We start from the raw sequence: 27664 nt of genomic DNA, 5'->3' as shown, positions 1-27664 counted from the left end.
GTGCCATACTTCTGCAGATTTATGTGTTGCAAGTTGTAACCTACAACCATCTAGGCACATTTAAGTAGAATGCAACATGCATGGCATTACCTGGTGCAACTAGTTGAGAATAAATTATAACATGCACGTGAATTTTACTACCTAAGTACCTATGCACATTTTATACGTCAGAATTGGATAAGGATAAGTCTGAGGCATGTCCTTTGATGCTTCAACTATTTGTTACCATATCTATCAGATAAGAGCAGATGCCCTTGACAATCTAGAGGATAGTTATCCTGATTCTATGGCATTTTTTTGCTTAATTCTGATTATGTAGTGCATTCTCTGCAATGATTGCTATTGCTGTGTGGGAAAATAATTTCTCATCATTGGTCTTTGTGGAGTTTTTCTTTTCATTAATCCCCTCTCAGTTCTGTGTAGGTACATCACAGGAACTGCAATATTTTAAATCTGAATGCACTCATTCATTTGTCCCCCAAGTATGTTCTTTTTGTCTCATAACATCCTTACTGTTATTCAGCCGGCAAAATTTTAAATGCTGCTTTCATTCGTGGATACTGCTATAATATTTCTGGAATGCACATACTATTTTTTACCAAAAGAATAGCTTAAAACGAACTTGAATTAGAATTTAGAAATGCTGATGGTACATAATCTCTCTGCTACAGTAATTGAGGAAATATCATGAATAGCAGAAGGATGCATACATGGGCATATGTAGAAGCCAAAATTGTGATCAGTTCAATGTCAGTCCTAGCTTCCTAGGCCTATCACCTGATTTCAGCTAGCTTGTCAGTGCACCTACTCCATCCCGAACAGATAGTTGTAGTACTGGGGAGCCGTGCTGGTGCTACTGGTAACCCAGGTTCCATTGTTGCCGGTGGAGCCCTCGTAGCCAGCTGATCCAGAAACCATAGCAGCAGCAGCATAAGGAATGTTACTGGCATAGCCGTTGCCCTGCTTGCTGCTGCTGCTGTCTTGCTGTCCCATAGCACCAGTGGTGGCACCCCACATCACGCCGCTGCCGGTGTTGCTGCTGCTGTGGCTGCTGGTGCCCATCGTGAAGTCCACGTTCACGCCAGAGCCGTAGGCCTCGTAAGCAGAAGCTGGAAACTGCTGCTGCTGCTGCTGCTGATAGTGCAGGGCAAGCAGAGACCAGTAGTCCTTCTCGGACGGCGGCATGGCCTGTGCCGCGGCAGCCCCGGCGATCATTGCAGCAGCAGCGCTCCCTGGCTGCAGTGAGTCCAGTGGGAACTTGGATGTGCGTCCGGTAGCTCCACCCCCGACGGGGAGGTCGCTGTTGAGGATGCTGTCGACGTCGTAGCGGCTCATGTCGAAGTTGGTCACGGCGTTGAGCCCGCGGAACTTGATCGCAGCAATGTCGTACGCCTCCGCTGCCTCTTCCTGAGTACCTGTGGTGCAGAAGAACCAATCAGAACGAATGGGTCATGTTTTGTCAGTCATGCATCTCAGTGGCTTTGGTTCTCATGAATCAACTAAAAAATTAGCTCGTGTACAGTGGCTTTGGTTCATATAAGAATTTTCAAATCCAGCATTTCAGTGAAGAACACTCACTGAACGTGCCCAAGTACAGGTCCTTGTTTCCGGCCACCCTGCCGATCCTCGCCTGCCACCGGCCATGCTGATGATGCCTGTCAGACATACATAAAAAATCCCACTGTTACAAAGATTTGACCAGAATGCACTGCTACCATTGTTCAAACTGCAAATTATGTTCAGACTCCTGCATTTTTCTTTCGCGTGCTCGCTCGTTAGGCACTACCATGAATCATGCGTGAAAAGCATGTTCGCTTGCTCGTATACGATCATGGATTATAAGCTGGAATAGTATTTTTCTCTCACACCAAACTAGCCAGCAGTCAATAATCCACGATCGTTTACGGCCTGCCGAACAGACCGTCTATTCTAACCTTGTGACTCCTCTGTAGATGGAGGCACCTCGTGAGAAGCCGCTGCTCTTCCTGACAAAAGGGTAGGAACGAGCACACAGAAGGTCAGGTCAACATGTGAGAGCCAAGCAAAGCAGCAGGGGCAGGTAGGCACTGGCACATGCGACTGTGCGTGCATGCACGCGTACGGCAAGGTGTGTACGTGGAAAATGATGCCCCGGTGAGTCCTGTGCCACGCATGTGAGTGACTTGGGGCGGGGACGCTGCTCACCTGCGCAACGACGCGATGAACTCCTGCCGCGTCATCGACTTCATCTCCTCCAGCTCCTTCTCGTAGTTGGACACCTACCATGGATTCATTCAGGTACGTACGTGCGCACGCCTCATCAGCAATCTCGGCATGCATGCGTTAAGAATAGCAACGTGTTGCCGAGATTGATGACTTGAGTTCTTACCGGGAAGTTGGTTGTGGTTGTAGCACCCCAGTACTTGAGTGCGGCGAGGTCATAAGCTCTAGCAGCCTTCTCCTCCTTATCATAGCCTCCTACATTAATTTTTTCCCCATTTGCACAGTTAGTTTCAAAAAAGACCTTTTGATTTGATGATGTTGATTTAAATGTAAGTGTCCATTTGAAGCTGAAACTCGGTGTGGAAGTTGACGTACCTAAGTAGACTGACGAAGTGTAGCACCAATGCACCACCAAGAGAAAGTTGTAAGAAAGGAGAAATCATATATGTTAGTGATCGAAGTATGCGTATATATGCCTTTTGCAGGTTTCTTGGATCAGTGACAAGTCTGTGACATGCATGCATATACCTTGGCGGCCTTTGCGGCTCTGGCCTTCCCGGCGGCAGCTGTTGTCCCACAGGTGCGCCTCATATCTCCCTGTCCACCGGTGCCTGAGGCATTCCCCAAGATAAATATAAAAAAACAGATTATTAACACAAACTTGAATCCAAATGACATGGAATTAATAACGACATGATGAGTCCAACATCATTAAATCAATAACAAGAAGTTGAACAAATGTGTTGCTAGATGCTTTATTAGTCAAATACTAGTCTTCATCCCATCGCCATATATGAATGTCAAGTAAAAGTAGCGCCGCTCTTATAAGAAGTCCTACTTGAACTAGGTATAGTTCATCAAGCTTGGGCTGAAGAACACGAGATGCATGCATGCGTGTGGATCGGCTGTCATCTACCTGGTGACACCACGGTAGATTGATGTGCGCTGCCCGAACGTCTCGGCCGGGCGCCTCGCCTGGTCGGACTCCGCCACGTCCGTCGACATCCCGGCCAAGGTCACCGCGCCGGGGTTCTCCACCGTCCCAGGCGCCGGGTAGTGGCGCACGAACCCGGCTGTGATGCTGCCCAGCTCGCCGCAGACAAGCTGGTGATCCTCTGCAGCCGCCACTGGCGGCGGGGCGCCCGTGCCACCGACGCCGCCGAGGAAGTCCTCCACCATCTTCGGGGACTCCTCCACTGCACCCTGCTCGTCTCCTACTTGTATAATAACGAACATGGAGAAGACGATCACTGATGAGTAATACAGTGACAAATGAAAGATCCAGTATAGTGCACTCAGCATGCATGTCGAGCTTCTTAGTACTCAAGGCATTAGTAGTAGTAGTAGTCTTACCGAGTGGAGTAGCGGAGGAGGAGTTGGAGAAGGCCTCAAGAAGGCCATGGTGGTAGTTGTTGGAGAGGGAGAAGGAGAGCCAATGGTGGGGATAAGCTGAGCTCATGTCCATGTCCATGGAGATGGAGGTCGATCTGCTGCCTTGTTGACCAGTGAATGAACCTATGATAGAAGGTGCAGTGCAAGCGTGCAAGGGAATGTGATGAGCTACAGATGTTGATGTAGACCTGTGTTGTGTGCGTGCTTAGGAGAAGAATGTGAGAATACTATGAGCACTAGTATATATAGACTTGTGTACAGAAGTTGAATGTGGTGTGTTGCACTGTAGCCCCAGCCCCCAGCTGTCCTGTTTAAAATGCAGTCACTGCATTTGAGAACGGAGACTGAAGGTTGGAATACGGCCAAAACTCGAGAGGAGAGAGGAGGGAGGGAGAGAGAGAGAGATAGAGAGAGAGAGAGAGCACAAGAGCCAAGAAGAGTTGGAGTAATTAAAGCGAGTGATTTAGGGATAAGAGCAAAGAGCAAATAGTTTAAGGGGCAGCCTGGTTTTGAGAATCCAAAGACGGGGAGATGTGTGAGTAGTAATGGGCGACAACGTGGAGGTGTTCCATGGGGCCGTATGGGCGGTCTCCTTGACCGAAATGGAGGCCGCTGTTCCCCCGCATGCAGCCCTAGCTAGCTGCCTTTTTGTTTGCCCTCTACGCAAAACCCTCGAGTGCTGCAGTAGGACTAGACTACTATATTCGATCGAGAAGATGATCTGCACGGTCCTGTTCCGTTGGTATTTCCGCTGATTTTGGTGGATTCTTTAGTGTTTTTGTGAGAAAGAATAAATCAAAATAAACATAAGCCGACTAAAAAGTAGATGAGCAAAATAGGGCAATTGCATTGCTTTCACAGTTTCACTTGGAGTTGGAGAGTTTACTTGGTAGGTTCACAGGCTTGCAGTAGCGCTTGCGTTGAACTCTGGTGTTTCTTTCTACTACTCTCAATGCTTCTGACTTCTGAGAAGGTTAATTCTGCTCGTAACAGCTTTATTTTCAGAATGCAGTGAAAATACCAAATGGTGTACGTTTGATCGTCTTCTAGTAGTATATTTGAAAATTTAATTCAAGTTAGCGTGTTAAAAAAGTGCTAGACATACACGGGTGAGGCTGATTAGGTGGACGCTAGCTAATACTAATTAATGCGGTTTAGCCGCCTATTAAGCTAGGGGAATAGTGGTGGTGGCTATAGTATAGTGCTGTTTAATACTGTACGTTCGTTTTTGAAAATAAACCGTTGGAAATTAATGCAGTTTTCCCCAAAATATGGAGCCACTTTCTGCTTGTTTACTGAAACAGTAAAAGTTCCAACGAACTACCATGTGAAACAGTATTTTTCTCAATGGCACATTGGCACACGCGCGCACTCATACGACATCGACATGCATGTTTCAAGCAGAAGCAGTTCCTCTGCAGTTATCATCAGGCCCACCTTCCAGTGACACAACTGCAGGAATCACAACTAGAAATAAAGGATGTCGTTTGATTTCAAGCAGTTTACTAAACCTTTTTTTTATCTGGAGAGATCTTCATGCAATCTCTTGGAGCTCCGACTAGTGTTTTCTCGATGAATTTTCAGTTGTCTCTACTTCGTTTGTTTTTCAAGGCCATGTTTGCATCTCTCTAGTTTTTGCCAGTTTTTAAGAATCTGGCATTTGGAAACTAGGTGGAAACTAGGTGGGTGTAAGGAAAATGGACTCTAGGTCCATTTACTTTGGATTTTGGTGTTTCATGACCAACACAACTAAATTGGACTAATAAATTTACAAGTGATTGTTTTGTAGTTCAATAGGGTGCAAGACATGACTTGGACGAAGGTGACGTGATGATCAACATCTTAAGCAAGACCCTAGAAGCACAAGAGAAGACCCAAGATATCAAGCAAAGTCAAAGCACGAAGACAGGAACCAAGCCGTACGTAAGATCGTGAAGAAACGAGCTCACAGAGGTGACCGGACGCAGGACTGGACACTGTAGAAAAGTGACCGGATGCTCCGATCAAGAGGCTCGGCAACAGCAGGCGTCAGCAGCAGCGACCGGACGCTGACGGCAAATCAACCGGACGCAGAACCGCAGCGTCCGATCGAGTACAGAAAGGTTCCAGAGCGACGAAATTACGACCAGACGCGTTCGGTGGCATGTGACCGGACGCTGACAGCGTCCGATCAGTTGATCGCGGCTCTAACGGTCGGGACGACCGGACGCGTTCGGTCAGGACATGATCAGCGTCCGGTCAGTAGCAGAAAAGCAGGATTTCGTCCCCAACGGCTACTTTCTCAGTGGGGCTTATAAATACAACTCCCAACCGACCAAATAAGGGGTGTGGAGCTGAGGAAACATATCAAGGGTATTGATACACCATTTTAGTGATCTTCACTTACATAGTGCTTAGTGATTCATTAGGTGATTAGCGTAGGTGCTTTGCGAAGTGCTTAGTTTGATTATACCACCGCTTATGCGCTTGGTCTAGGTTTAGGCCTAGTGTTTAGTGAGGTTTGCATACCTCTTACCACTCGGTGCTTATGAGCACCATTGTTGTACATCGGAGGGGCTTGTAGTCTTGCGAGATCACACCAACTGCGTTTGTGGTGTGGCCGCTATCGTGTACCGGAGGGAATAAGGCCCGCGGCGTTTCGGTCGGAAGCTTGATAGTGAAGACGGCGGGGAGCATCCGGGAGAGGTTTGTCGGATGGCACATCGGAGAACCACTTGCGCGTGGGGAAGGCCTGAGGCTATCCACGGAGTTACCCGACCAGGAGCTTGGCCCTTACGAGGGATTCCTTGCGAGGGGCTCCAACGAGGACTAGTGGGAAGCTTGCGTGCTTCTCAATACCTTGGTAAAAATACCGGAGTCATCGACGGGAGTTTGTATATCTCTACCTTGCTCTTTAGCTTCCGCATTTACATTGATTGTATTACTCCTTTTGCGGTAGAGATAGCAACACACTAGTAAAACCGTAGTTGCACATTTAGATAGTTTATCTATTGAATAGGTTTTGTTAGGGTTAAAAAAAGAGGCCATAGTTTAGAAGTAGATTTTTAAGTTTCCTAATTCACACTCTCTCTTAGGCGTCACGGTTGAAAGGTCCTAATGGCTAGAGGGGGGGGGTGAATAGCCTAATAAAAATTTCTACAACAACACTTAGCAAACCGATTAGATAATTATGAGGCGAAGCAAGTGTTGCGATAGCCTACTAAAATTGCAAGCCACCTACCACAATTCTAGTTTATATAGTATGTATCCACACAATGGCTATGTCACTACACTAAGTTAGTGTGTTCTCAAATGCTAACTAAAGAGCCATACTAACCAAACTAACAAGCTCTCATAACTAGCTACACTAAAGAGCTTGACAACTAGTTTACGGTAATGTAAAGAGAGTGAGCAAGATAGTTATACCGCCGTGTCGAGGAGTGAACCAATCAATCACAAGAATCAATATCAATGAAGACCAATCACCTTAGAATCAAAGGATGAACACAATGATTTTTATCGAGGTTCACTTGCTTACCGACAAGCTACTCCTCGTTGTGGCGATTCACTCACTTGGAGGTTCACGTGCTAATTGGCTTCACACGCCAAACCCTCAATAGGGTGCCGCACAACCAACACAAGATGAGGATCACACAAGCCACGAGCAATTTACTAGAGTACCTTTTGGCGCTCCACCGAGAAAAGGTCAAGAACCCCTCACAATCACCACGATCAGAGCCAGAGACAATCACCACCCTCCACTCAACGATCCTCGCTGCTCTAAGCCGTCTAGGTGGCGGCAACCACCAAGAGTAACAAGCGAATCCCGCAGTGAAACACGAACACCAAGTGCCTCTAGATGCAAACACTCAAGCAATGCACTTGGATTCACTCCCAATCTCACAAAGATGATGAATCAATGATGGAGATGAGTGGGAGGGCTTTGGCTAAGCTCACAAGGTTGCTATGTCAATGAAAATGGCCAAAGGTGTGAGCTTCAACCGGCCATGGGGTTTAAATAGAAGTCCCTACGAAATAGAGTCGTTGTACCCCTTCACTGGGTACTGATCGGGGTGACCGGACGCTCTGGTTCTACTGACCGAACGCTGCTCCTCAGTGTCCGGTCGCCCGATGGCGGCCACGTGTCTCCTGTGTTCAACAGTGAACATTTGATCTCAACGGTCGACATGTTGACCGGATGCTCCGACAGAGCTGACCGGACGCTGGACCCTCAGCGTCCGGTCATTTACAGTAAGGGTCCAAAATGAGTTTTTGCCGACCGGACACGTCTGGTCATGCAGGATCGGACATAGCCCAGCGTCCGGTGCTTAACCCTAATCACTGTGCCATCCGACAACTTGACCGGACACTGTTCCTCAGCGTCCGGTCGCTTAGTGACCCAGCGTCCGGTCAGTTGACCGACGCCAGCATCTCACTGTTACACATGACTGGACGCGCCGGTCCCTCAGAGGTCCAACGTCCGGTCACTGTATAACCAGCGACACTTACTCGTTGTCACTTCTAACTTCTCCACCCTTGCTCAAATGTGCCAACCACTAAGTGTATCACCTTGTGCACATGTGTTAGCATATTTTCACAAACATTTTCAAGGGTGTTAGCATTCCACTAGATCCTAAATGCATATGCAATGAGTTAGAGTATCTAGTGGCACCTTGATAACCGCATTCCAATATGAGTTACACCCCTCTTAATAGTACGACTATCAAAGCTAAATGTGATCACACTCTCTAAGTGTCTTAATCACCAAAACAAAATAGCTCCTATGGTTTATACCTTTGCCTTGAGCTTTTTGTTTTTCTCTTTCTTCTTTCCAAGTTCAAGCACTTGATCATCACCATGGCATCATCTTCATCATGCTATGATCTTTGTTTGCTTCTCAACTTGGAATGTGCTACCTATCTCATGATCACTTGATAAACTAGGTTAGCACTTAGGGTTTCATCAATTCACCAAAACCAAACTAGAGTTTTCAATGGTCCCCAACAGTGGGATCCAGACATGCCAGTTTTTGCGGCCAGTTTTTGCTAGATTCTTAAAAACTAGAAAGTTGTTGATACCCAGCTTTTGTTAGTTTCTTGTAACCCATGGAGCAATAAATGAAGTCAGATTCTTAAAAACTAGGGGATCCAAACACCCCCACCAGTTTTTGCTCAGAATCTAGATTTTAAAAACTAAAGGCAAAAACTAGTTTTTAAGAATCCGAAAGTGATCCAAACAGGGTCTAAGAAAAAAGGCTTCTTAGTTCATTGAGTATTGTTCATCACAAGCTTTTGTCAAATTCATTTCCACCAAAATGCAAAGTCGATGTAACACATTGGCAGATGCCTAGCATTTTTAGTTAGGCAATTCCCAATCCATTGTTTCATGTCACGCTCTTAGAGATGCCATGTTCTATGAAAATACTAGAGTAAATTTGACTAGGAGCCCTTAAACTTGTCCTGAGTTCTCATCCTGATCACGTTACTTGCAAATTGCATGTTCGGCTCCCTTAATTTTTCCCCTTAACTTGTCTCGAGTTCTTATCTCAGTTTTGGTACTTGCAAATTGCACACTCAGGTCTCCAAAACTTTATATGGTACCATTATGGTCCATCCACCCCCGCACCACCGTCCTTACCTCCACGACACTACACATGTCTGCCTTATCCGTGTAGCCATGTAGCATTGTACCATGCTCGCCTTGCTACCCCGCGCCTGCATGCCTATGTTGCATCATCGGTGCAATGTCGTACCCACGTTGCCATGCTAGGCCATGTCATGCTTGCCGTAGCAGCAAGTGGTGATGGCCCTACCGTGACCGAGGAAGTTGAGGAAGGCTAGGAGAGTGGGGGAACCGAGTGTGAGGTGACAAAGAAAATGAGCATGAGTTCCCTCTTAATGGGGGAGAGGAAGGAGTGCGTTGGTGGCAGTGGTGTTGAATGCGACTACCTTGAGGCAGAGCCGACGCTACAGTGAGGTGGAGCAGGAGTGAGTCAAGCATAATGGAGGAGGGCCACGGTGATCGATGAAGGCTCAATTGGGATGTGCAGTAGGACAAGCACGACAAGGAAGACAAGTGGCGTAGCAGGTCCTAGGAAGCTAGTTTTGCACATCCCACCTGAGCTCTTGTCACACATCTCGTCCCCCGTGCGCTCATGGTGCAACGGGAATATGGTTGCACGAGTGTGGTGGGCACATGCAACATAGTGTGGGGGAAGGGGATGGATTAGGATGGTACAATAATACAAGTTTGGGGAGCCGAGTGTGTATTTTGAAAGTATCAGGACCGGGATGAGAACTCAAGACAAGTTTAGAGGGCTAAATGCTCAATGTGAAAGTATCGGGGCCTAGGTGAGAACTCAGGACAATTCTAGGGAGCTAAATGTGCAATTTGAAAAGCACTAGGACCTAGATGAAAACTTGGGACAAGTTCAAGGAGCGCCAGTAAAAATTTACTCAAAATACTAGAATGATACAAAGCTTACAATGCCTGATATTGTTCCTTTAGAAATAACAAGTAAATTAATTGTTGTATAAATTATGTCTATGGCAGTAGGCCCAAAACATGTGCGTGGTTTCCAAAAGTTGTTTTTCGTGTGCAGTTGTACTATCTCACTAGGAGTAGCCTAGGTTTGGTTTGTGTAATGCCCGTTTTGGTAGTGCTCGGGCTCTAGGTCCTCATGTGGAGTAGCTTATCTGGTGGAGCTAGAGCCATTTTGGAGAACATCTGGAAAAAATGGCTCTAATGGCATAGATTTATAATAATTTGTATTAGGTTTATGAGGAGTCAGGAGAAGCAACTTTTTTTTGGCTTCGGCTCCTATATAAAAAATGGCTCTGCCTCCTCTGAGCTCATTGCAAGAAACCAGAACCAGAGCCCTACCAAATGGGGCCTAAGTTGGCAAGCTATGCTTTAGTAAGACAATACTAGGTAGCTAGGGCTTGCCACAAGCCCACAACTAGTAGGAGAGGAAATTACACTCAACTTTTGCATGAAATTCACATATGTTGCCTTTAGACTTGTCCCATGGTGTCATTTAGGTCCTTATAATATTAAAATACACATTAGTTCCCTAAACTTCTTAAGTGTGTCACATCAAGTCCAAATCACCCTAACTAACAAGTAATGACACATGTGACACTCGAGCATTGAGCCCAAGAGATCCCTAGTTTGTACTAAGTGATTATGGATGTTGATGTTGTAGTGTATAATGCATGTTAGATGTTGTTGTGCCACATAGTCAAGTTTATGTTGATTGGTGATTTGGACCTTAAATCTTGCACTAAGCAAACTCAGGGATCTAGATGTGCACTTTAGGAGTTCTATGGAGCTAGGTAGATGTGGCACAACAGGACAAGTTTAAGGACGGCTATGTGTGTTACTCTAAAAGTTTGTAGTTTTTTGGTTTTTTCCCCAGTGGTTTGTGGTGTTTCTTTCATTTTTGACTTGGTGCTTATTGGTGAAATGAGGTAGGTCCTTCCGCTAGCATACACTTTAAATATTAGGAAAACACAAATTAGAGGCACTTTATTTCATTGGTGGAGCTATTTTTTTTTTGCTTCGGCTCCACGAGTAACTTTACTTGTGGAGATGAAGCTATTTCGGTAAAACATTTGGCGAAACAGCTTTGTATTTTCATGAGTGGATAAGAGAGGACAAATGTCTAGGGAGCTGGCAGAAGCTTGTTTTTAAGCTTCACACATGGTGCAGCCCCTATGAGAGCACCTTTTTAGAAACTCCACGTGAGGATCTTTTGATATTTTGCCCGTTTCACTACTAGATTCAGGTTCTTTGCCGAGTGCCTGAGGCACTCGGCAAAGGCCAAATTACACTCGGCAAAGCCTTTGACGAGTGCGGCACTCGGTAAAGAACACACAGTAAAAAATTGATTGGCAAAGACCTCTTTGCCGAGTGTCTTTTATCGGGCACTCGACAAAGGCTTTGCCGAGAGCCCCGGGGGCACTCGGCAAAGAAAAGCGACCGTCACGGCGCCGGCCCCGTTGATGGTAGCTTTGCCGAGTGCCAGCCCTGCAGGCACTCGACAAAGTTTTTTTTTTTTAAAAAAAATTCTTTGCCAAGTGCCCCCTGGCCGACGCTCTGCAAAGTTTGAATTTTTTTAAAAAAAAATTCTTTGCCGAGTACCCTCTTGCCGGCACTCGGCAAAGTTTGATTTTTTTTAAAAAAATTCTTTGCCGAGTGCCCTCTGGCCGGCACTCAGCAAAGTTTGAATTTTTTTTTAAATTCTTTGCCGAGTGCCATGGTCATGGCACTCGGCAAAGCTAGAAAAATGGTTTTCCGAGCACCCATTTTTCCAGCTTTGCTGAGTGCTGTGACCATGACACTCGGCAACGGGGTCCTTTGCCGAGTGCAACACTCGGCAAAGTGACCCAAAATGGCAATTTTTTTTTTTTACATTCCATCATGACAAATAAATTCATACACACATATATCACACATATATCTCATCCATCACATATATATCTCATTCATCACATATATATCTCATCCATCACATATATATCTCATCCATCCACACATTCATCCGCACATATCACATCCATCACAATATATATCACATATATAATAATAAGTGCTCAAGTCTATCTAAATAAATCCACAAGTCCATCAAAGTCCACAAGTGCATCACAAGTATATCACAAGTCCATCACCAAGTGAACAACAAATGAAAAAAATACAACGTGCACTCATCTCGGCCACTGCGACTGTGATGAAGGTCCATCATTCGGAGGTGCATGAGGTGGATTATTCGAACCACCATCAGATGGAGACTACAAAAAGGAGAAAAGATTGCATGTGAGACAATATTATTTGGATAGCTAATCTAGGAAGGTAGAGGCCATACAAGCAAAGCACAAGCAAAAGTAAAAAACTTTCATACTCACAGGAGTAGCTGGAGCTGCAGGACGCGGAGGCGGAGGTGGAACCAACAGCCCAGCTAGCAGAGAGAAGCCCATATGTTGCCCAAGCCCTTGTAGGAACTCCGTAATGTCCATCAGCCTCTGCGCCTAAGCCTGCCGCTCGGCCCGCTTGGCCTCCAGCTGGGCCACCATCCTCTGGTGCCCGGCCTCTAGCTCCTGACGTTGCCTCATTTCTTGTTCCAGTCAGGCCTACAATATTTCACTCCAATATTTCAGTAATGCAAAGCTAATTAAGGTGTGTAAAGATCAATGTATGACGAGTAAAACAGGAATAACCTCGAGTGCGTCGACCTGGTGCTATGCAGCGGTCGGCCATGTGCGAATGGGCGGGCTCTCGCTCGTGCTCCGTGCTCGGATCTGGGAGAGAGAGGGAGTAGAGGCCGTGTCGATGATGCCATCGCCAAGCCAGAACTGTCCATGCTTCTTGGCTTGCCCCACCCTCATGATGGCCTCTCCATCGAAGTCCTGGGTGCTCGGATCATGGTCTAACCCATGGAGCGACCTCGCCACCTTAGTAACTCACTGATGCGGGAGTGGATGCTCAGGTTCGTGTATGCCTCGAGCGGGTCCTCCAGGTTGAAGGAGACGTCGGACGTCGCCTTGCCCTTGTGGGCCATACACCATGCCTGGAAGTCCGAGCAAGCCTAGCCACTATGTGACGCCGACTGCGAGAAAGATAGCACGATGATTAGAAATCAGGTAGAACTGAGCGTCACAATAGATAAATGAATTTGTGTACCCATGCTTGTTTGTATCCGGCAAGGCTACGGCTGCCTTGATGGTGTGCTGGACCTTGCATCTGCAAACAACGGTCCTAGGCATCCCTATGCATCTTGAGGTACTCCTCCATGAACCACCTCTCCACCATCATCGCCCAGCACTCAGGATACGCTTGGCACCACCAGGGAATCATCTACACGTCATCAAGTATTGGACATATAAGAAGATCAAATTAAACCAACTTAATCTCAAAACGAATCAATATTGATGTTCTTCATTTACCTCAAGGTACTGCTCCTAGGTCAGCTACATCTCTCTTGCGTCTTTCTTGGTTTTCCTCTCTCCAAGCTTCGACCCGTAGTAGGTTACGATGGCCTGGATGCGCACCTCATGATGCATGTCGGTGATGAGTTTTTTACAGGCTTTGGTAGTCACCTACTCCGCCCTGGCCTCAAATCCCTCCTCGCATCTGTAATAAGTCTGCATACAAAAGCGATGTATCCATTCATTATTTCAAGAAAAGTCCAATGAATGCGACGTATTGAGCAATGTTGTGCGAGGGAGACTTACCCAAAACTCTGCCTTCACCCACGCCGCCTTGTTGGGGTACTCCGCATCGGTGGCGACGGCGTAGTGGTCAAACAAGTAGGCTGGCTCTGTCTTCGATGCGTACGTGACAATGCCTGCACAGAAGACCCAGGATGCCGTTGACTAGCCGTGCGCAACCACCTGACACAACCACCCAGTTCCTGCACAAGTGATTAAGAAAAAATATTAGTTTTTTTCATCATATCATATGAAGTAGTGGTGATAACATATAAGGTTACTTACTTTTGCCCTTTGGGGTGAATAACTAGGCGTTGGTGAGGAAGCGGAACCTGTGGGAGGCTCGTGGGACCTCACAAGTAGACACTCGAAGAGGAGTCGGAGGAAGTGGAACCCGTGCCTGCCGCCTCCAACTCATCGTCCTTGTGCGGCCCCTCCTCGTCTGTCTGCCGAACCAGCTCATCGTCTGACTCATCCACGGGCGCCACCTCCTCCTCCGGCTCCTCCTCACGTGGCATGGGAGGAGACGGCCCCCTCCTGTGTTTGGTGGTCCTCCTCCTCCTCCTCCTGTCTGATCCCTCCATCGTCTCCTCCGCCTCCTCCTGCAGTCGGCGTGGTCTTTGGTAAATCAAGTTCACGGACCTATGACGGTCGCCCGCCATCTTTGTTCAATCACCTGCAATAAAAAAGAAAAACAAGACATAATTAGAAATAGGTGCAAAAATGAACAAAACATAATTACAAAAAACATAGTAATACATGTATTAGAAATATTTGAAAAAATGAACAAAACATAATTACAAAAAACATAGTATTACATGTATTAGAAATAATCTTCATGATTGAGATTAGCTGGATCATAGGTCTCGTCATCACTATCAACATTGTCCAACTCATCAACACCATCCGAAGGAGGAATGTTGTCTTCATTGTCATTGCCTAAATGTAATCGCTCAAGCATTTGTATGTCCTTCAGATTTTGCACCTCGTCTCCAGCGTCCTCGTCATTATCCCTTTCATTGTCTACTTCCATTCCTATCTCTTCGGTTAAGTCTATGTCAAACCTCCCTTGTAGGCCCTCTTCTTGATAGAACTCTCCATCGTATGTGTTTGGGTTGAAGTTATAATCTTCATCGTTTGGGACAGGTAGTTTATCGTGTGGCGATACCTTGTGCACAATATACCAACCCTTAAGATGCTCGGTGTCTTTGCACGCGTATGACGTATAATAAACCTGGACGGCCTGTTGAGCCACAATGTAGACATCTTTTCCTAGATAGACGGAATCCTGTCGAATCTCGACTAGCCCAAGCTTAGGGGTCCGTCTCGTTACTCCTAGATGAAACCAGTGGCATTTGAATATGACAGGAGTAAGAGGTTTGGAACCATAGAATGGTAGTTCATAGATTTCTTCAATTCTTCCATAATAGTCGAGTCCATCAGTGCCGGGCGTAACAACTCCATTGTTTGTGGTTTTTCGATTAGGCCGACTCTGCTCATAGCTTGCTGTGTGAAAACAATATCCATTCACGTCATAACCGGTAAATGACTTGACCCTAACGGCATAGCCGTTTGCAACCTATCTTAGCTCATCACTTATAGGCGCATTAGTTTGGGCTTTCTGTTTGAACCAACAAATGAAATCGGGGCTCCCTGGTCCCACACCCTGTGAAAGAAGGGTATCATTTTCTTGCGGGGTAGGTTGCCTTGATCCATGCCAGGATTGACGAAGAAATTCCCTGTACCAACAAGAAACAAGGGGGTTGGACGAAGAAACAAGGACATACGGCGAAATAAAACAAGTTCATTCAGAACTTACCCAATGAACGGCTGCACCTCGACAAGGTTGGTCAACACATATAGCATGATACTGCGCCACTCTTCATTTTTCAATTGCTTAGTGGTCGATGCACTTGGGCTTATGAGTTGCCCTTGGAAAAGGCTGAGGTTTGATTCGTTTTCGCCAGCATTGTAACGAGGGGGTGGATTATAAACGCTAGGAAGTTTCTCAGTGTAGTATTTCTCTGTGAAGTTCGACACATCTTCTAGAATGTATGCCTCTACAATGGAAGCCTCAATTTTGGCTTTATTTCTACATTTTTTGTGAAGAGTCTTCAGACATCTCTCGATTGGATAACACCAACGGTTCTGCACGCCCCCCCATCTGTGCCTCATATGGGAGGTGCATAATCAAATGCTGCATCGGCAAGAAGAAGCCAGGTGGAAAGATCTTCTCCAACTTACAGAGCAACACGGGTGCCGCTTTTTCCAAGTCATCAATGACGGTCCAAGAGAGCTCCTTGGCACAAAGCTGGCGGAATAAGTAGCTCAACTCTGCCAGCACTTGCCAGACATGCTCCGGGACATAGCCTCGAACCATCATCAGAAGAAGCCACTGAATCCATATGTGGTAGTCATGACTCTTCATCCCGTTGACTCGTAGAGTGCCTAAGTTCACTCCCCTCTTTAGATTCGCTGCATACCCATCAGGGAACATTAGCATCTTGATCCATTCAAGTACTTCCCTCCTTTGGTCCTTTTTCAAGACGAAATCAGCCTTAGGCCTTCTCTAGGTCTTGCCACGACTAGGAGGCTGCATCTCTTGATTTGGTCTATCGCACAACGTTGCTAGGTCCACTCTAGCCTTAGGATTGTCCTTAGACTTTTCAGTGTCCATGAGTGTTGCCCAAAGTGCCTCGGCGACATTCTTTTCAGTGTGCATTACATCAATGTTATGTGGTAGAAGAAGGTCATCGAAATAGGGGAGCCTTGTCATGCCTGAGATATGAGTCCACATATGTTGCTCACCATATCCCACAAAACCACCTTCTTCATTGGGCACGAGAGCATCTATCTGAGCATGAACCTCGGCACCCGTCATCATCCGCGGTGCAGGGTTTGTCACTTTGACACCTTTCGTAAAGTTCTTGATGTCTTGTCTGAATGGATGGTCAAGAGGTAGGTTTTGACGATGTCTGTCGAACGATGAATACTTACCACCCTTCTGCAACCAAATGAACCTCACACCTTCCTTGCATATTGGGCATGGGAACTTCCTGTGAACACACCAGGCGTAGAATATCCCATACGCCAGGAAGTCATGCAGGGAGTAGTGATACCAAACATGCATTTTGAAGGTTGTCTTTGTAGCTTGATCGTATATCCGTACCCCTTTATCCCAAGCACGGGCCAATTCATCAAACACGGGCTCCATGAACACACCCATATTACTCCCTGGGTGTCCAGAAATTATCAACAATAAGAATACGTTATGTCATTGAAAGGAGACACCAGGGGGGAGATTAAGAGGGATAACAAAGATGGGCCAACATGTGTACGGGGCAGCCATCATTCCATAAGGATTGAACTCATCTGTTGCCAGCGCGACACATACATTATGAGCCTCATCTGCTTTGTCACGATGTTTGTCATTAAAGCGGATCCAAGCTTCACCATTGGATGGATGTACCATCTTGTTAGGATTGTACCATTTGCCATTTTTGTGCCATATCATATGTTTTGCGGATTCCTCGGTCATGTATAGCCGTTGGATCCTTGGTAGGAACAGAAGGTATCATAGGATTTTCATGGGGATCATAAGTTGCCTCTTCTAGCCATCATCAGAGTCTACCTCCAGGTACCTGGAGGATTTACACTTTGAACAGAACTTTGCATCCTCATGTTCTTTCCTAAATAGGACGCACCCCTTTGGACAAGCATGTATCTGCTCATACGGCATCTTAAGTGCACGAAGGAGTTTCTATGACTCATACATGCTCTTTGATAGAATGTGGCCCTCTGGAAGCAGGGTGCCAATCACGGCCAACATCTTATCGAAGCCAGGTCCACTCAAGTTTAACTCGGACTTCGACCCCATTAAGCGTCTAATGGCATCCAGTTGAGACACTGTTGACCGATCGTGAAGGGGTTTCTATGCCGAGTCCATCATGTTGTAGAACGCCTGTGTGGCTGCCTCCATCTCCTCCTTCTCACGTCCCTCATCGAACTATCCTTGGTGAAAGTCATCTAACATGTCTACTACCTCGGCATCAGCATCAAAAGCCTCCACCCGTGGTCTCACCACCTCCTCTCTCATACGATGGGCTTCACCATGGTGGACCCACCGGGTGTAGTCCGGCATAAATCCATTCTTCACAAGATGTTTACCCATTTCCACCTTGTTTACCCTTCTCCTGTTTCCACATTTGCTACAGGGACACAAAACTAGGCAATGTCCTTTAGCAGCCTTGCCAAATGTACTGTTCAAGAAAGCATCGGTCTTATTGATCCATTATGTGGTGTAATCACTCTGACTTCTCTAGCCCGTGTACATCCACTGACGGTCATCCATCCTCTAACATATGTATCAGCAAGTAATGTAACCATCAATTGCATCTACATGGTGTTCCTACTGTCTAATAGGTGAGGATAGGTCCTAATCCCACCCGCGGATGCGTAGATGAGGTTAGTTTCCATGCTCTACTCCTATCCGAGATAGAATTTCGGCAGCACCTCCCCGTTGTTCTCTAGATACATGTCCTGCCAAAGAAGAGTGTGTATCCGAAGAACAACAGGGAGGTGATGCCGAAACTCTGTCTCAGACCGGAGCAGACCATGGAAACTAACCCATCTACGCATCTGCGGGCTGTCCAAAAAACATGGACAATCTAAAACAGATACGGTCATAGATATGCAAAGATCTGCATACCTCCAACCGTATCTCTTTCAAATGGGATACGCCTAACTGGGTTATGACATCTACGACCATGATACGGAAAGAGGGGTTATACCTAGGGTGGCGGCGGAGTCAGGCTAGCGGGCCCGTGGCGGGTCAGTGTAGTGGCGAGGCGACGCGGTGCAGGTAGACCGGCACGGCGACGGGAACTCCGACTCGGCTCCGATGGGCTCTTCTCTATAAAAATGGAATAAAATACTGTCATTTAAAAAAAATCGGCAGAACCTCCCCTGCACGGTGAGGTTTCCAAAACCTGCAAAAAACAACGGCACGATGGCCGACAAGCACATATGTCTCAAGAGAAGCCATGTAGTTTGGATATCAATCCATGCAGAAGAATATATCCAAGTAGTACCACTACTTCTACTACTACTTCCACTATTACTACTACTACTACTACTACCACTAGTTCTACTACTACTACTACCACTATTGCTACAACTACTACCACTAGTTCTACTACTACTACTACTACCACTACTTCTACTAATACCACTAATTCTACTACTACTACTACCACTAGTTGTACTACTACTACCACTACTTCTAATAGGGGCGGGCGGCGTCGGGGTCGCCGGAGTCAGGCACGGGCGGCGTCGGGGCGGCCGATCCACGGGGCGCGACCGAGGGCAGGGCCGACGGCCAGGGGCAGGGCGCGGCCGGGGGCAGGGCCGACGGCCGGGGGCAGGGCAGGGCGCGGCCGGGGGCAGGGCGCGGCCACGCGCAGGGCCGACCGGGGGCAGGGCGCGGCCGGGGGCAGGGCGCGGACACCAAACCTTCTCAAATTTTTATCATAGCATCCACATACGATGTCCTGGTTTGTAAGCATCATACGTGACAACGTGCACCAAACCTTCTCAAATTTTTATCATATCCTCCACATACGATATCACGACATCTCAACAAGTTTCATGATTTTCGGACTTCGTTTGCTTTTTATAGAATTTAAAAACACTTCGCATGCAAGTTCGCGATCATGTTTCATGAACAAGATGTCCGAAATTTTGGGTCCGTTCCTGGATACGGCCTCACACTACACTCAGTAACATAACTATCATTTTTTAAATCATTAAATTCTATTATTTGTACCACGTGCAGTTCAAATTTATATTTTTCGAAAAAATTCAAGTAAACGAAATAAAGTAACTAAATATATCAAAAAGCCACAAAAAATTCCTAAATTCTAACTAGGAGTTCCTGGTACTTTAAAAGGGCTGTACAAAAAAATTTTAGACCAAAAACAAAAAAAACTTTGCCGAGTGCCGGGGCATGGCACTCGGCAAAGGGGGTCTTTGCCGAGTGCCAAGAATAAGGCACTCGGCAAAGAGGGTTTTGATTTTTTTTAAATTTTCTCTTTGCCGAGTGCCTTCACAGGGGCACTCGGCAAAGACATTTCGAAAAAAAATCTTTGCCGAGCGTTATGTCAGGGGCACTCGGCAAAGTATTTTTCAAAAAAAAAATCTTTGTCGAGTGCCAGATCTGGGACACTCGGCAAAGAATTTTTTTTAAAAAAACTTCTTTGCCGAGTGCCTAACAGCAGGCACTCGGCAAAGAAAAACGTGGCCGAACACCGTTACCGCGGGGCAGCCTATGCCGAGTGCCGCGCTTTTGCCGAGAGCCTGGCACTCGGCAAAGAAGTCTTTTGCCGAGAGACTTTTTTTGCCGAGTGCCCGGCACTCGGCAAAGAGCTCTTTGCTGAGTACAATTCTTTGCCGAGTGCCCGATTTTTGACACTCGGCAAAACAGTTTGCAATCGGCAAAGATCCCGTTTCCAGTAGTGTTTGGTAAAAAGTGTGCTAAACTGCTACAGGAGCCGGAGAAGAATCTATACCAAAACGGGTCTAATTCTCATCGGTTTCTTGAAAAACCGTTCCCAAAACCATTTTGGGGTAGTCACTGTATTTCATTTACATGGTTACAATGGGGAAGGAGAAATAATAATTTTTTTACTGGTAAAATAATAACTACAGTAAAGCGACGCAAAATTGTTAAATACAAAGGAAAACATTTTTGGAGATCAAACATATAGGATATACATAGGACTATAGGAGAATCTTTTCTGCCACCGGCAGGTACTGAACATCATACCAATTACTAAATGTCTTTTTTCTTCCTTGGGAAAAATAATGTGCATAGCCTAGCATCACCGGTAGAGAAACGACATTTGATCCACTTTGAAATTTGGCTTTAGTCCCGGTATTTTTCGCGCCCGGGACTTGTACCCTTTAGTCCAGGATTCGTGCTTCCGGTTAGAAAACCGGGACTGAAGGGATTTTCCAACCGGGACTACAGCTCGTTTTTGTACTAGTGCATATCACCAAACTTACTACTACCTTTTTTTTGTTTCTTATTTGCAAAGATGAACCTATGAATATTTACTCGCTTAGCTTCCGTCAGATATAAGTGAAGTTTTGGGGCTAAGCTTTCCAACTTTAGTTACAGATTGATGATTTGGAGTAAGTTTAGATATTTGAAAAAGCTACAAATAAATCTGTCTCAAAATATAGCTTTCTAAAAATGTTTTTCTATGTTTACGAATCTTAATTATGCTTCAAAATATACTAGTAAATTTTATGTTTTGGGGATTATGTCAATGTCTAAAACGTCACTTATCTGTGACGCTAAAAAAATGTACAGTAATAAGATATTGCCATTTTGGGCAGTGGGCTTTGCCTGCTGTCAGTAGGATGGGACGGGTGAAGGGAAACATGACGGGGCAGCAGGGAACACATATATATCAAACAATTGTTTCGTGATCCATGGACACAACACACGTCCTAAACTCTGGTGCATAGATTTGCAGAACTTTTAAGAGCGGCATCAGGTTGCGTACGTGGATACACACACACACTATCAATGCAACATATATAGGCACACGCGACAAAGGAATATTCACGCGATGGCGACGTGCGCACACGATGCATGCCCAGCACGGCTTCTTGCAGCGATGCAGAGCATCTGCATGTGCATATATATATGTTTCCCTAGGAGCAAGGAATGAAATAGTGGCTGATCAGAAGAAGCTGACGATGACTATCGCGTTCAGTGACAGAAGAGGCAATTTGTAGGGCACACCAATCTTCTCGATCTTTCGTGTGTGTATATATATATATATATATATATATATATATATATATATATATATATATATATATATATATATATATATATATATATATATATATATATATATATATATATATAATAACATATATGCGTGATGCAAGAAACTGGTCCGCATTGTAAACATATATATACGCAACGTAAGCTCAGACGCCGTATAGCGGACAGCAAATCAATTTCGTCAACGCTAGCGTACGTGTGTAAGAACGAAACGACTTTGCATTGCTAGGTAAGACGGTCTTCAATAGGTGACCCATATGGACACCTAAATCCAAAATAGATAACAGGAGATAAAAAATCAATCTCCAACAGAGTGTCTATACGGGAGATCCATTTTGGGTTATCTGGGAGGCACAACCCAAATATGAGTATCCTTTCTCCTAGAAACCCATTTGCAGAAATGATTCTCTTTTACGTCCTGTTGTTGGAGAGAATGTCGAATGGGTATTGAACCATTTGACTGTAGCGCTACTTAAATATTGAATAACTCTTATATTTTGGGTGTTATTGTTGGAGATAGTCTAAACCGCACTGTGAATCTCCTGGGCTAGCTGGGACACATGCATTGGTGTACGTTCAGCAGTAGCTGCACGTACACCAACAAAAGCGATAGGTGTGTTGATGTCGCCATTCACGTAGCAGCGTCGTACAGTGTACATACCGATCCTTTAATTTTTAATCTATCTGATGCCCAATTATTACGTTAACACTGCTGATGACAGAGTTGAATATACAAGTAACCCGTGGAGCACAATCTTCCACGCCTACCGACATGTGTGCTTCCCAAACCTAATGCCAAATGGTTAACGTCATACTCCCTCCGTAAAAAAAAACATAATCCTAGTTTTAAATCTAACCTGAGATAATTGTTTTTTTTTGAACGGAGGGAGTAACCTTCGATTCACCTCGCATAAACTACGTTATCTACCTAGCTCATTCCTATCCTGAGAAAAAACGCATGCAGATGGATTATATATTCGTTCTCTCGCTAGCTAGACGATTCAATGTTGTTGTCTCTCTCATGCATATGTGTGGATGCATGTTCCATGCAACGTGACATGACATGACTGAATGACAAAACAGATAGCATGTGCAAGCTACAGTCCCCTTGGACCGAGAGGCGGGACACGTGAGAGGTTTTAAGGTCATGCGGTCCAGAGGCTCCTCCGACGCGACGTACTACCCATCCATGCATGTCGGCCGGCTTGGTCTGCTTGGACATGCATGGACATGGTGGTGCGGTCGTGCAGAGCTCAGAGCTGGCTGGGTTTGGTGACCTGGTGCGTGCGTCTATGTGTGGTGTGTGATATCATTTCACTTGATTGGAAGATTCTTCTCTTCGTCGATAAAGTTATTATATATATCGTGTGGCCATGGCTTCGTCGCGCTGTATGTGGATACAAATTCACGGCCATGCACGCATGCCATGCATCCACTGGATTCCAGGGAGAGATCGATCAGAGGTGTGTATACACGATACGACGTCCTGTCGATGATCGAACTGACGTTTTAGGGAATAGATTACAGCGAAACAATGGGCGAACTGTGAGGTGAGCTGAATGCCGGATGTCTGGTTTCAGTCTTTCTGATGTCACAGGACTAGCTTACGTACCTTGTTGCCTTGTCTCTCAGCATTTTCTTTTGAGAAAAGAAAAGGAAAAGAAAGTAAGAAGGCTCACGTTGCTACTACTTTGTGATATTGGGCTGATTTAGTTGGGCTTCAGATGAGCCCACCCAAAAATGCGCCAGGTTTTGCACCGGCCCAGACAGGCCCATTTTCATTCTTAGACCAGGAACTTAACTACTAAAAAAACTACTGATGATAATTCATAAATCCCTACCCTCTCTCTTACTCTACTGAAGTGAAAGTGAAAATGAAAACAGGGGAATCCTGGTCATGACAAGTTTGAACTGATGAACTTAACTAGTATTGACCATGACAATTATTCCTGGCCATTAGCATGATCAAACTTGCCCCTGTATTTCAGGGAACATGCATCATGCCAGCGCCTCAAGAACTGGTCAGACTGAGAGTGAGATCAGTCTCCACGCACTCTAACTGCTCAGACCTTAACCCCCTCCTGTCCTCTAATTTCTCTCCGGCTGTCGATTTCATGACCTGCCGCCCATCCCTCTATATATAGCACTCTCGTGCCACACGCCGTGCGCTATCGGTGCTTGTGCGTGTTCGTGCATCGGCGCACGCATGGCTCCTAGCACCTTCTTGTTCGCGTTCTTCTTCCTCCTGCCCGCCACCGCCGTCGCCGCCCCACCGGCTACCGGCGGCAACGCCGCCGCCGCCTTCAACGTGACGGAGATCCTGAGCCGGTACCCGGAGTTCAAGCTCTTCAATTTCCTCCTCAGCAAGACCCGCGTGGCGCGCGAGGTCAACAGCCGGAGCTCCATCACCGTGCTCGTCCCGGACAACTCCGCCGTGGACTGGCTCCTCCGCCGCAGCTCCAGGCTGCCGCGAGCTGCGCTCGTGGAGCTCATCTCCGTCCACGTCGCGCTCGACTACATCGACGCCACCAAGCTGGCGGCGCTGCCCCGGGGCGGCCAGCCCGCCGTGGTCACCACGCTGTTCCAGACCACGGGGACCGCGCGCAACCGCACGGGGTTCCTCAACGTCACCGCCACGGGCCGCGGCGGCGCCGTCTTCGTGTCGGCCGCGCCGGGGTCGCTGATCAACGCCACGTTCAAGAGGGCGGTCACCGCGAGGCCGTACAACATATCCGTGCTCCAGATCAGCAACTTCGTCGTGCCGCCGGGCATCATCACCAGGCCGCGGCTGCCGCTGCCGCCGCCGTCGCCGCCCGCGCCGAGGATGAGGCAGATGGCGATCGCGCCGAGCCCTGCGCCGTCGTCGTTAACGTTGCCGCGGCTATCTCCGAGGACGCTTCCGACCTCAGAGGGCGATACCGCGGAGGCTCCCGACACTGCTGAAGCGCCGGCGCCGTCGCGTGGCCACGTGGCGCGAGTGATGAGTTGGTGGATTGGTGCGGCGGCCGTGGGGATGGCATGCATGCTCGGGTACTTGTAGATTATTACCCCATTTCCATTTGCAACTGATCGGGAGGGAATCGTCACATGCATCCTATCCTATAGGTCATTTTGCGCACCCTTTTCTTTAGTCGATTATCTACCTATAATATATTTTTGTTTTCTTATATTGTTGTTATGTTTCTTGGAATTAGAGAGTAGAATTACAAAGGCCAGAAAAACAAGTTGACTATGTTCTTCAGCAGAAGGACTCTGTCATTTCTGATCCATGGATTATTCCCTATCACACCAACACACGACTAGTTATAGTAGTATCGAAGTTATGTTCAAAAACTATTCTGTCGCCCAAACTATTGTTGAGCGCCAAAGACTTTTTTTTTGCATTTTGACTATCATAAAACATCTTGAACAATATCCAAAACAAGTTCCGAAAACCTCGTTTTGGAGATGAATAAGAAAACTCACGCTCCAACACAAGCTGGTTCCCAATTTTCTCATGCGTCTAATCCAAATTTACTGCTCCCGGCCAACGCCAAATTTACTCTTTGTCCAGAACTCTCGGATGCTTCTCATGCTTGGAACGAGTGAAATGGGTTGGAAAGAAGGTGGGCCTACATTTGTGCATGGAGTTGGCGATGTTTGGCAGGGTATGCAGTTCTGGTTCAAGTGCCAGGTGTTGGGTTCGATTGGGCTAGGCTTGCACGAACGTGGGCCTTTGTCACACTCTGGGGCCTTTATCGGAGACAAGTCAGTCGGCTGTTAAAGTAATTGAGTCAAAGTCAACATGAATGATTTTTTCGCCCTCATGCAGTGCAGAATGGTGTTTCCCATGCTCAGTCTCATACGCTCGCGGGCGTATCGAGTTAGGGCTTCCTGGTCTCGGTGAGTTTAGGTCTCCTTCTTCCCTCTCGTTCCCGGTTCAGATCTCACTAATCGATCTGAATTAGAGTCCAAGTCCCATCCCACGATCGTGTCCATGTAAACCTTTTCATGACGGAGCCCAAATCTCCCTCTGCTAACCACGTAGTCTTCTGCCGAAGAAGTCGAGGTTTAGGGTTTTTGGCTGCCAAGGCGAGGTGTCTTGGGTGGGTGGTGTTGATGGAGGCGGTGGCGGGGTTGATGGATAAAATGAAGTTGTCGGAGGCAGAGAAGAAGGGAATCAGGGTGAAGGCGGGAGGAGGAGGATCATTGAAGTCTGTGGGATTGCAGGCGATCGACAAGGTGCTGGCGGATCGTCCTGTCCACACCGAGGCTTTGGAGCAGACGTTGGGGAAGGTTTGGTGCCCAATACGAGGGATCGACTGTAAGGATCTCGGATCAAACCACTTCTTTTCACCTTTCACCAGCAGTCAGGGAAGAAAAGGGCGATTGATGATGGGCCGTGGTTGTTTGGGAAAGATCTCGTTGTGGTGGTGAATTTTGATGGTCGTAAGAGGTTGGAAGATATCCTATTTGATAACATCCCGATCTGGATTAGGGTTTCGGGTTTGCCTCTGGGGATGATGAACAAGGAGGCTGGGGAGATGATCAGCAATGAAGTGGGAGTTTTTGTGGATATGGATCTGGAGGAAGATGGGTCGGCGGTGGGTCACTACCAGGTGATCAAAGTGAGGCTCAATATCACAAAGCCGCTGATGCGTGGTGTCTCACTGGTAGTGGAGGATGGTGAACCCCCACTTTGGTGCCCAATGGTGTATGAATACTTGCTAGACTTTTGCTATTTCTGTGGGATTATTGGACACACAGATAAAACTTGTGTGTTGAAGGGAGACGGTGGAGGAACACTACAGTTTCAAAGAAGTTGAGGTTTGTGCCGGAGAAGGAAAGGTGGGATGAGGGTTCCTGAGGCTGTGAAACCTCGAACAGGAGGAGTGGCTCCTAGAGATCTGGTGAGAGTGGTGAGTTCGGGAGAAACAATGGAGGGTCGAAGGTGAAAGGTTTAGGTTCAACGAGGAGTGAATCCCTAACCTGGCGTAAGAGTGACGAGGAGACAAGGGAGGAGCAAGAGGTGCAAAGCCCTCTCAAGAAGTTTGTCCCACCACAAAGGAGGGAGCTAGGACAGAAATCTACAGCTTTGAACCTAGAAAAGAAGTTTGATAAGGAGAAGGAGGAACCAAAGCAGGGGCTGTGGGAGAGATTTTTCAGAAAGAAGTGAAGGGAGACACAAATCACAGTGTGGACATGGCGGTGGATGCTGCAAAGAAGTCGAGGGTGGAGGAGAAGGGGCAGGAGGACCGGAGGAAAGGGAAGTATAAGAAGATTGGGAGGGAGCAGGATGGGAAAAGCGGTGTGTCTGATGGGAAGAGGGTAGGTGGGAAGTGAAGCAATAGTGACATGGATGTGGATGAGCAGGGAAGGGAGAAGAAGTTGAAGGGGGATGACATTGTGGAGGAAAGTGATGACCATACTTTGAATGTGGAGCTGGCGAACCAGCTCTGTGGGAACCAATGAGGATTGTGGCATGGAACTACAGAGGTCTGGGCAACCACTCGGCAGTTTAGGGGCTTCTGGAACTCTAGAAGTCGGTGGGAGCGGACATCTTGTTCTTGTCAGAAATGAAGTTAGACGACAAGAGGATGAAGTGGTTTCGATGGGCCTTAGGGCTTGTCAACACGGTGGTGAAAGATTGTGAAGGAAAAGGGGAGGGAATTGCTGTGTTGTGGAGGAGAGGAGTCGATGTGGCGCTGAGAAAATTTTCAAAGTACCACATTGATATGGACGTCAAAGATGATGATGGTCAGGAGTGGAGGTTTACAGGGGTTTATGGGGAACCTCACACTGTCCTGAAGGAACGGACATGGCAAACGCTTTGGGATCTAATTAAAATCCCAAGAAGCCATGTGTCGGTGCAAAAAGTGACCAACAAGTAAATATTTGTAGTTTTGCCGTACGTTGTGATCAGATGTGGCCTAGCAATCAATGACACAAGGTTTATATGGGTTCAGGCAACATGCCCTACATCTAGTTCCAGTCTGTTGGTGACTTTATTCCTGAGCCTAGGTGTTCAAAGTTTGCTGTGGGGTTACAA

General features: G+C 46.7%; 2 protein-coding genes across 2 annotated transcripts; one reads left to right on the top strand and one right to left on the bottom strand.

The window, feature by feature from the left end:
• Positions 1 to 758: 758 nt before the first annotated feature.
• LOC136529410 (AP2-like ethylene-responsive transcription factor AIL5) lies at positions 759 to 3678 on the bottom strand. Its single transcript, XM_066522480.1, has 9 exons — positions 3556 to 3678; positions 3119 to 3416; positions 2731 to 2813; positions 2578 to 2586; positions 2369 to 2457; positions 2185 to 2258; positions 1935 to 1985; positions 1579 to 1655; positions 759 to 1415 (listed from the first exon to the last, which is right to left on the bottom strand). Exons 1-9 carry the CDS (start codon positions 3671 to 3673, stop codon positions 805 to 807), a joined length of 1410 nt encoding a protein of 469 aa, XP_066378577.1. The 5' UTR covers positions 3674 to 3678; the 3' UTR covers positions 759 to 804.
• Positions 3679 to 23800: 20122 nt separating this feature from the next.
• LOC136529635 (fasciclin-like arabinogalactan protein 3) lies at positions 23801 to 24903 on the top strand. Its single transcript, XM_066522708.1, has one exon. It carries the CDS (start codon positions 23843 to 23845, stop codon positions 24674 to 24676), a length of 834 nt encoding a protein of 277 aa, XP_066378805.1. The 5' UTR covers positions 23801 to 23842; the 3' UTR covers positions 24677 to 24903.
• The last annotated feature ends 2761 nt before the right edge of the window (positions 24904 to 27664 follow it).

The sequence above is a fragment of the Miscanthus floridulus genome, chromosome 19 (assembly GCF_019320115.1).
Source record: "Miscanthus floridulus cultivar M001 chromosome 19, ASM1932011v1, whole genome shotgun sequence".
In the NCBI taxonomy this organism is placed as follows: domain Eukaryota; kingdom Viridiplantae; phylum Streptophyta; class Magnoliopsida; order Poales; family Poaceae; genus Miscanthus; species Miscanthus floridulus.
The sequence above is the reverse complement of the archived record's forward strand: the minus strand, read 5'-3'. Positions and strand labels throughout refer to the sequence as shown.

Coding starts and splice junctions, on each gene's coding strand:
- LOC136529410 (XM_066522480.1), bottom strand. CDS start 3,673: ATGGACATGGACATGAGCTCAGCTTATCCCCACCATTGGCTCTCCTTC. Junction 1,986..2,184: donor TTCATCGCGTCGTTGCGCAG/GTGAGCAGCGTC, acceptor CCCTTTTGTCAG/GAAGAGCAGCGGCTTCTCAC. Junction 1,656..1,934: donor ATCTACAGAGGAGTCACAAG/GTTAGAATAGAC, acceptor TATGTCTGACAG/GCATCATCAGCATGGCCGGT.
- LOC136529635 (XM_066522708.1), top strand. CDS start 23,843: ATGGCTCCTAGCACCTTCTTGTTCGCGTTCTTCTTCCTCCTGCCCGCC.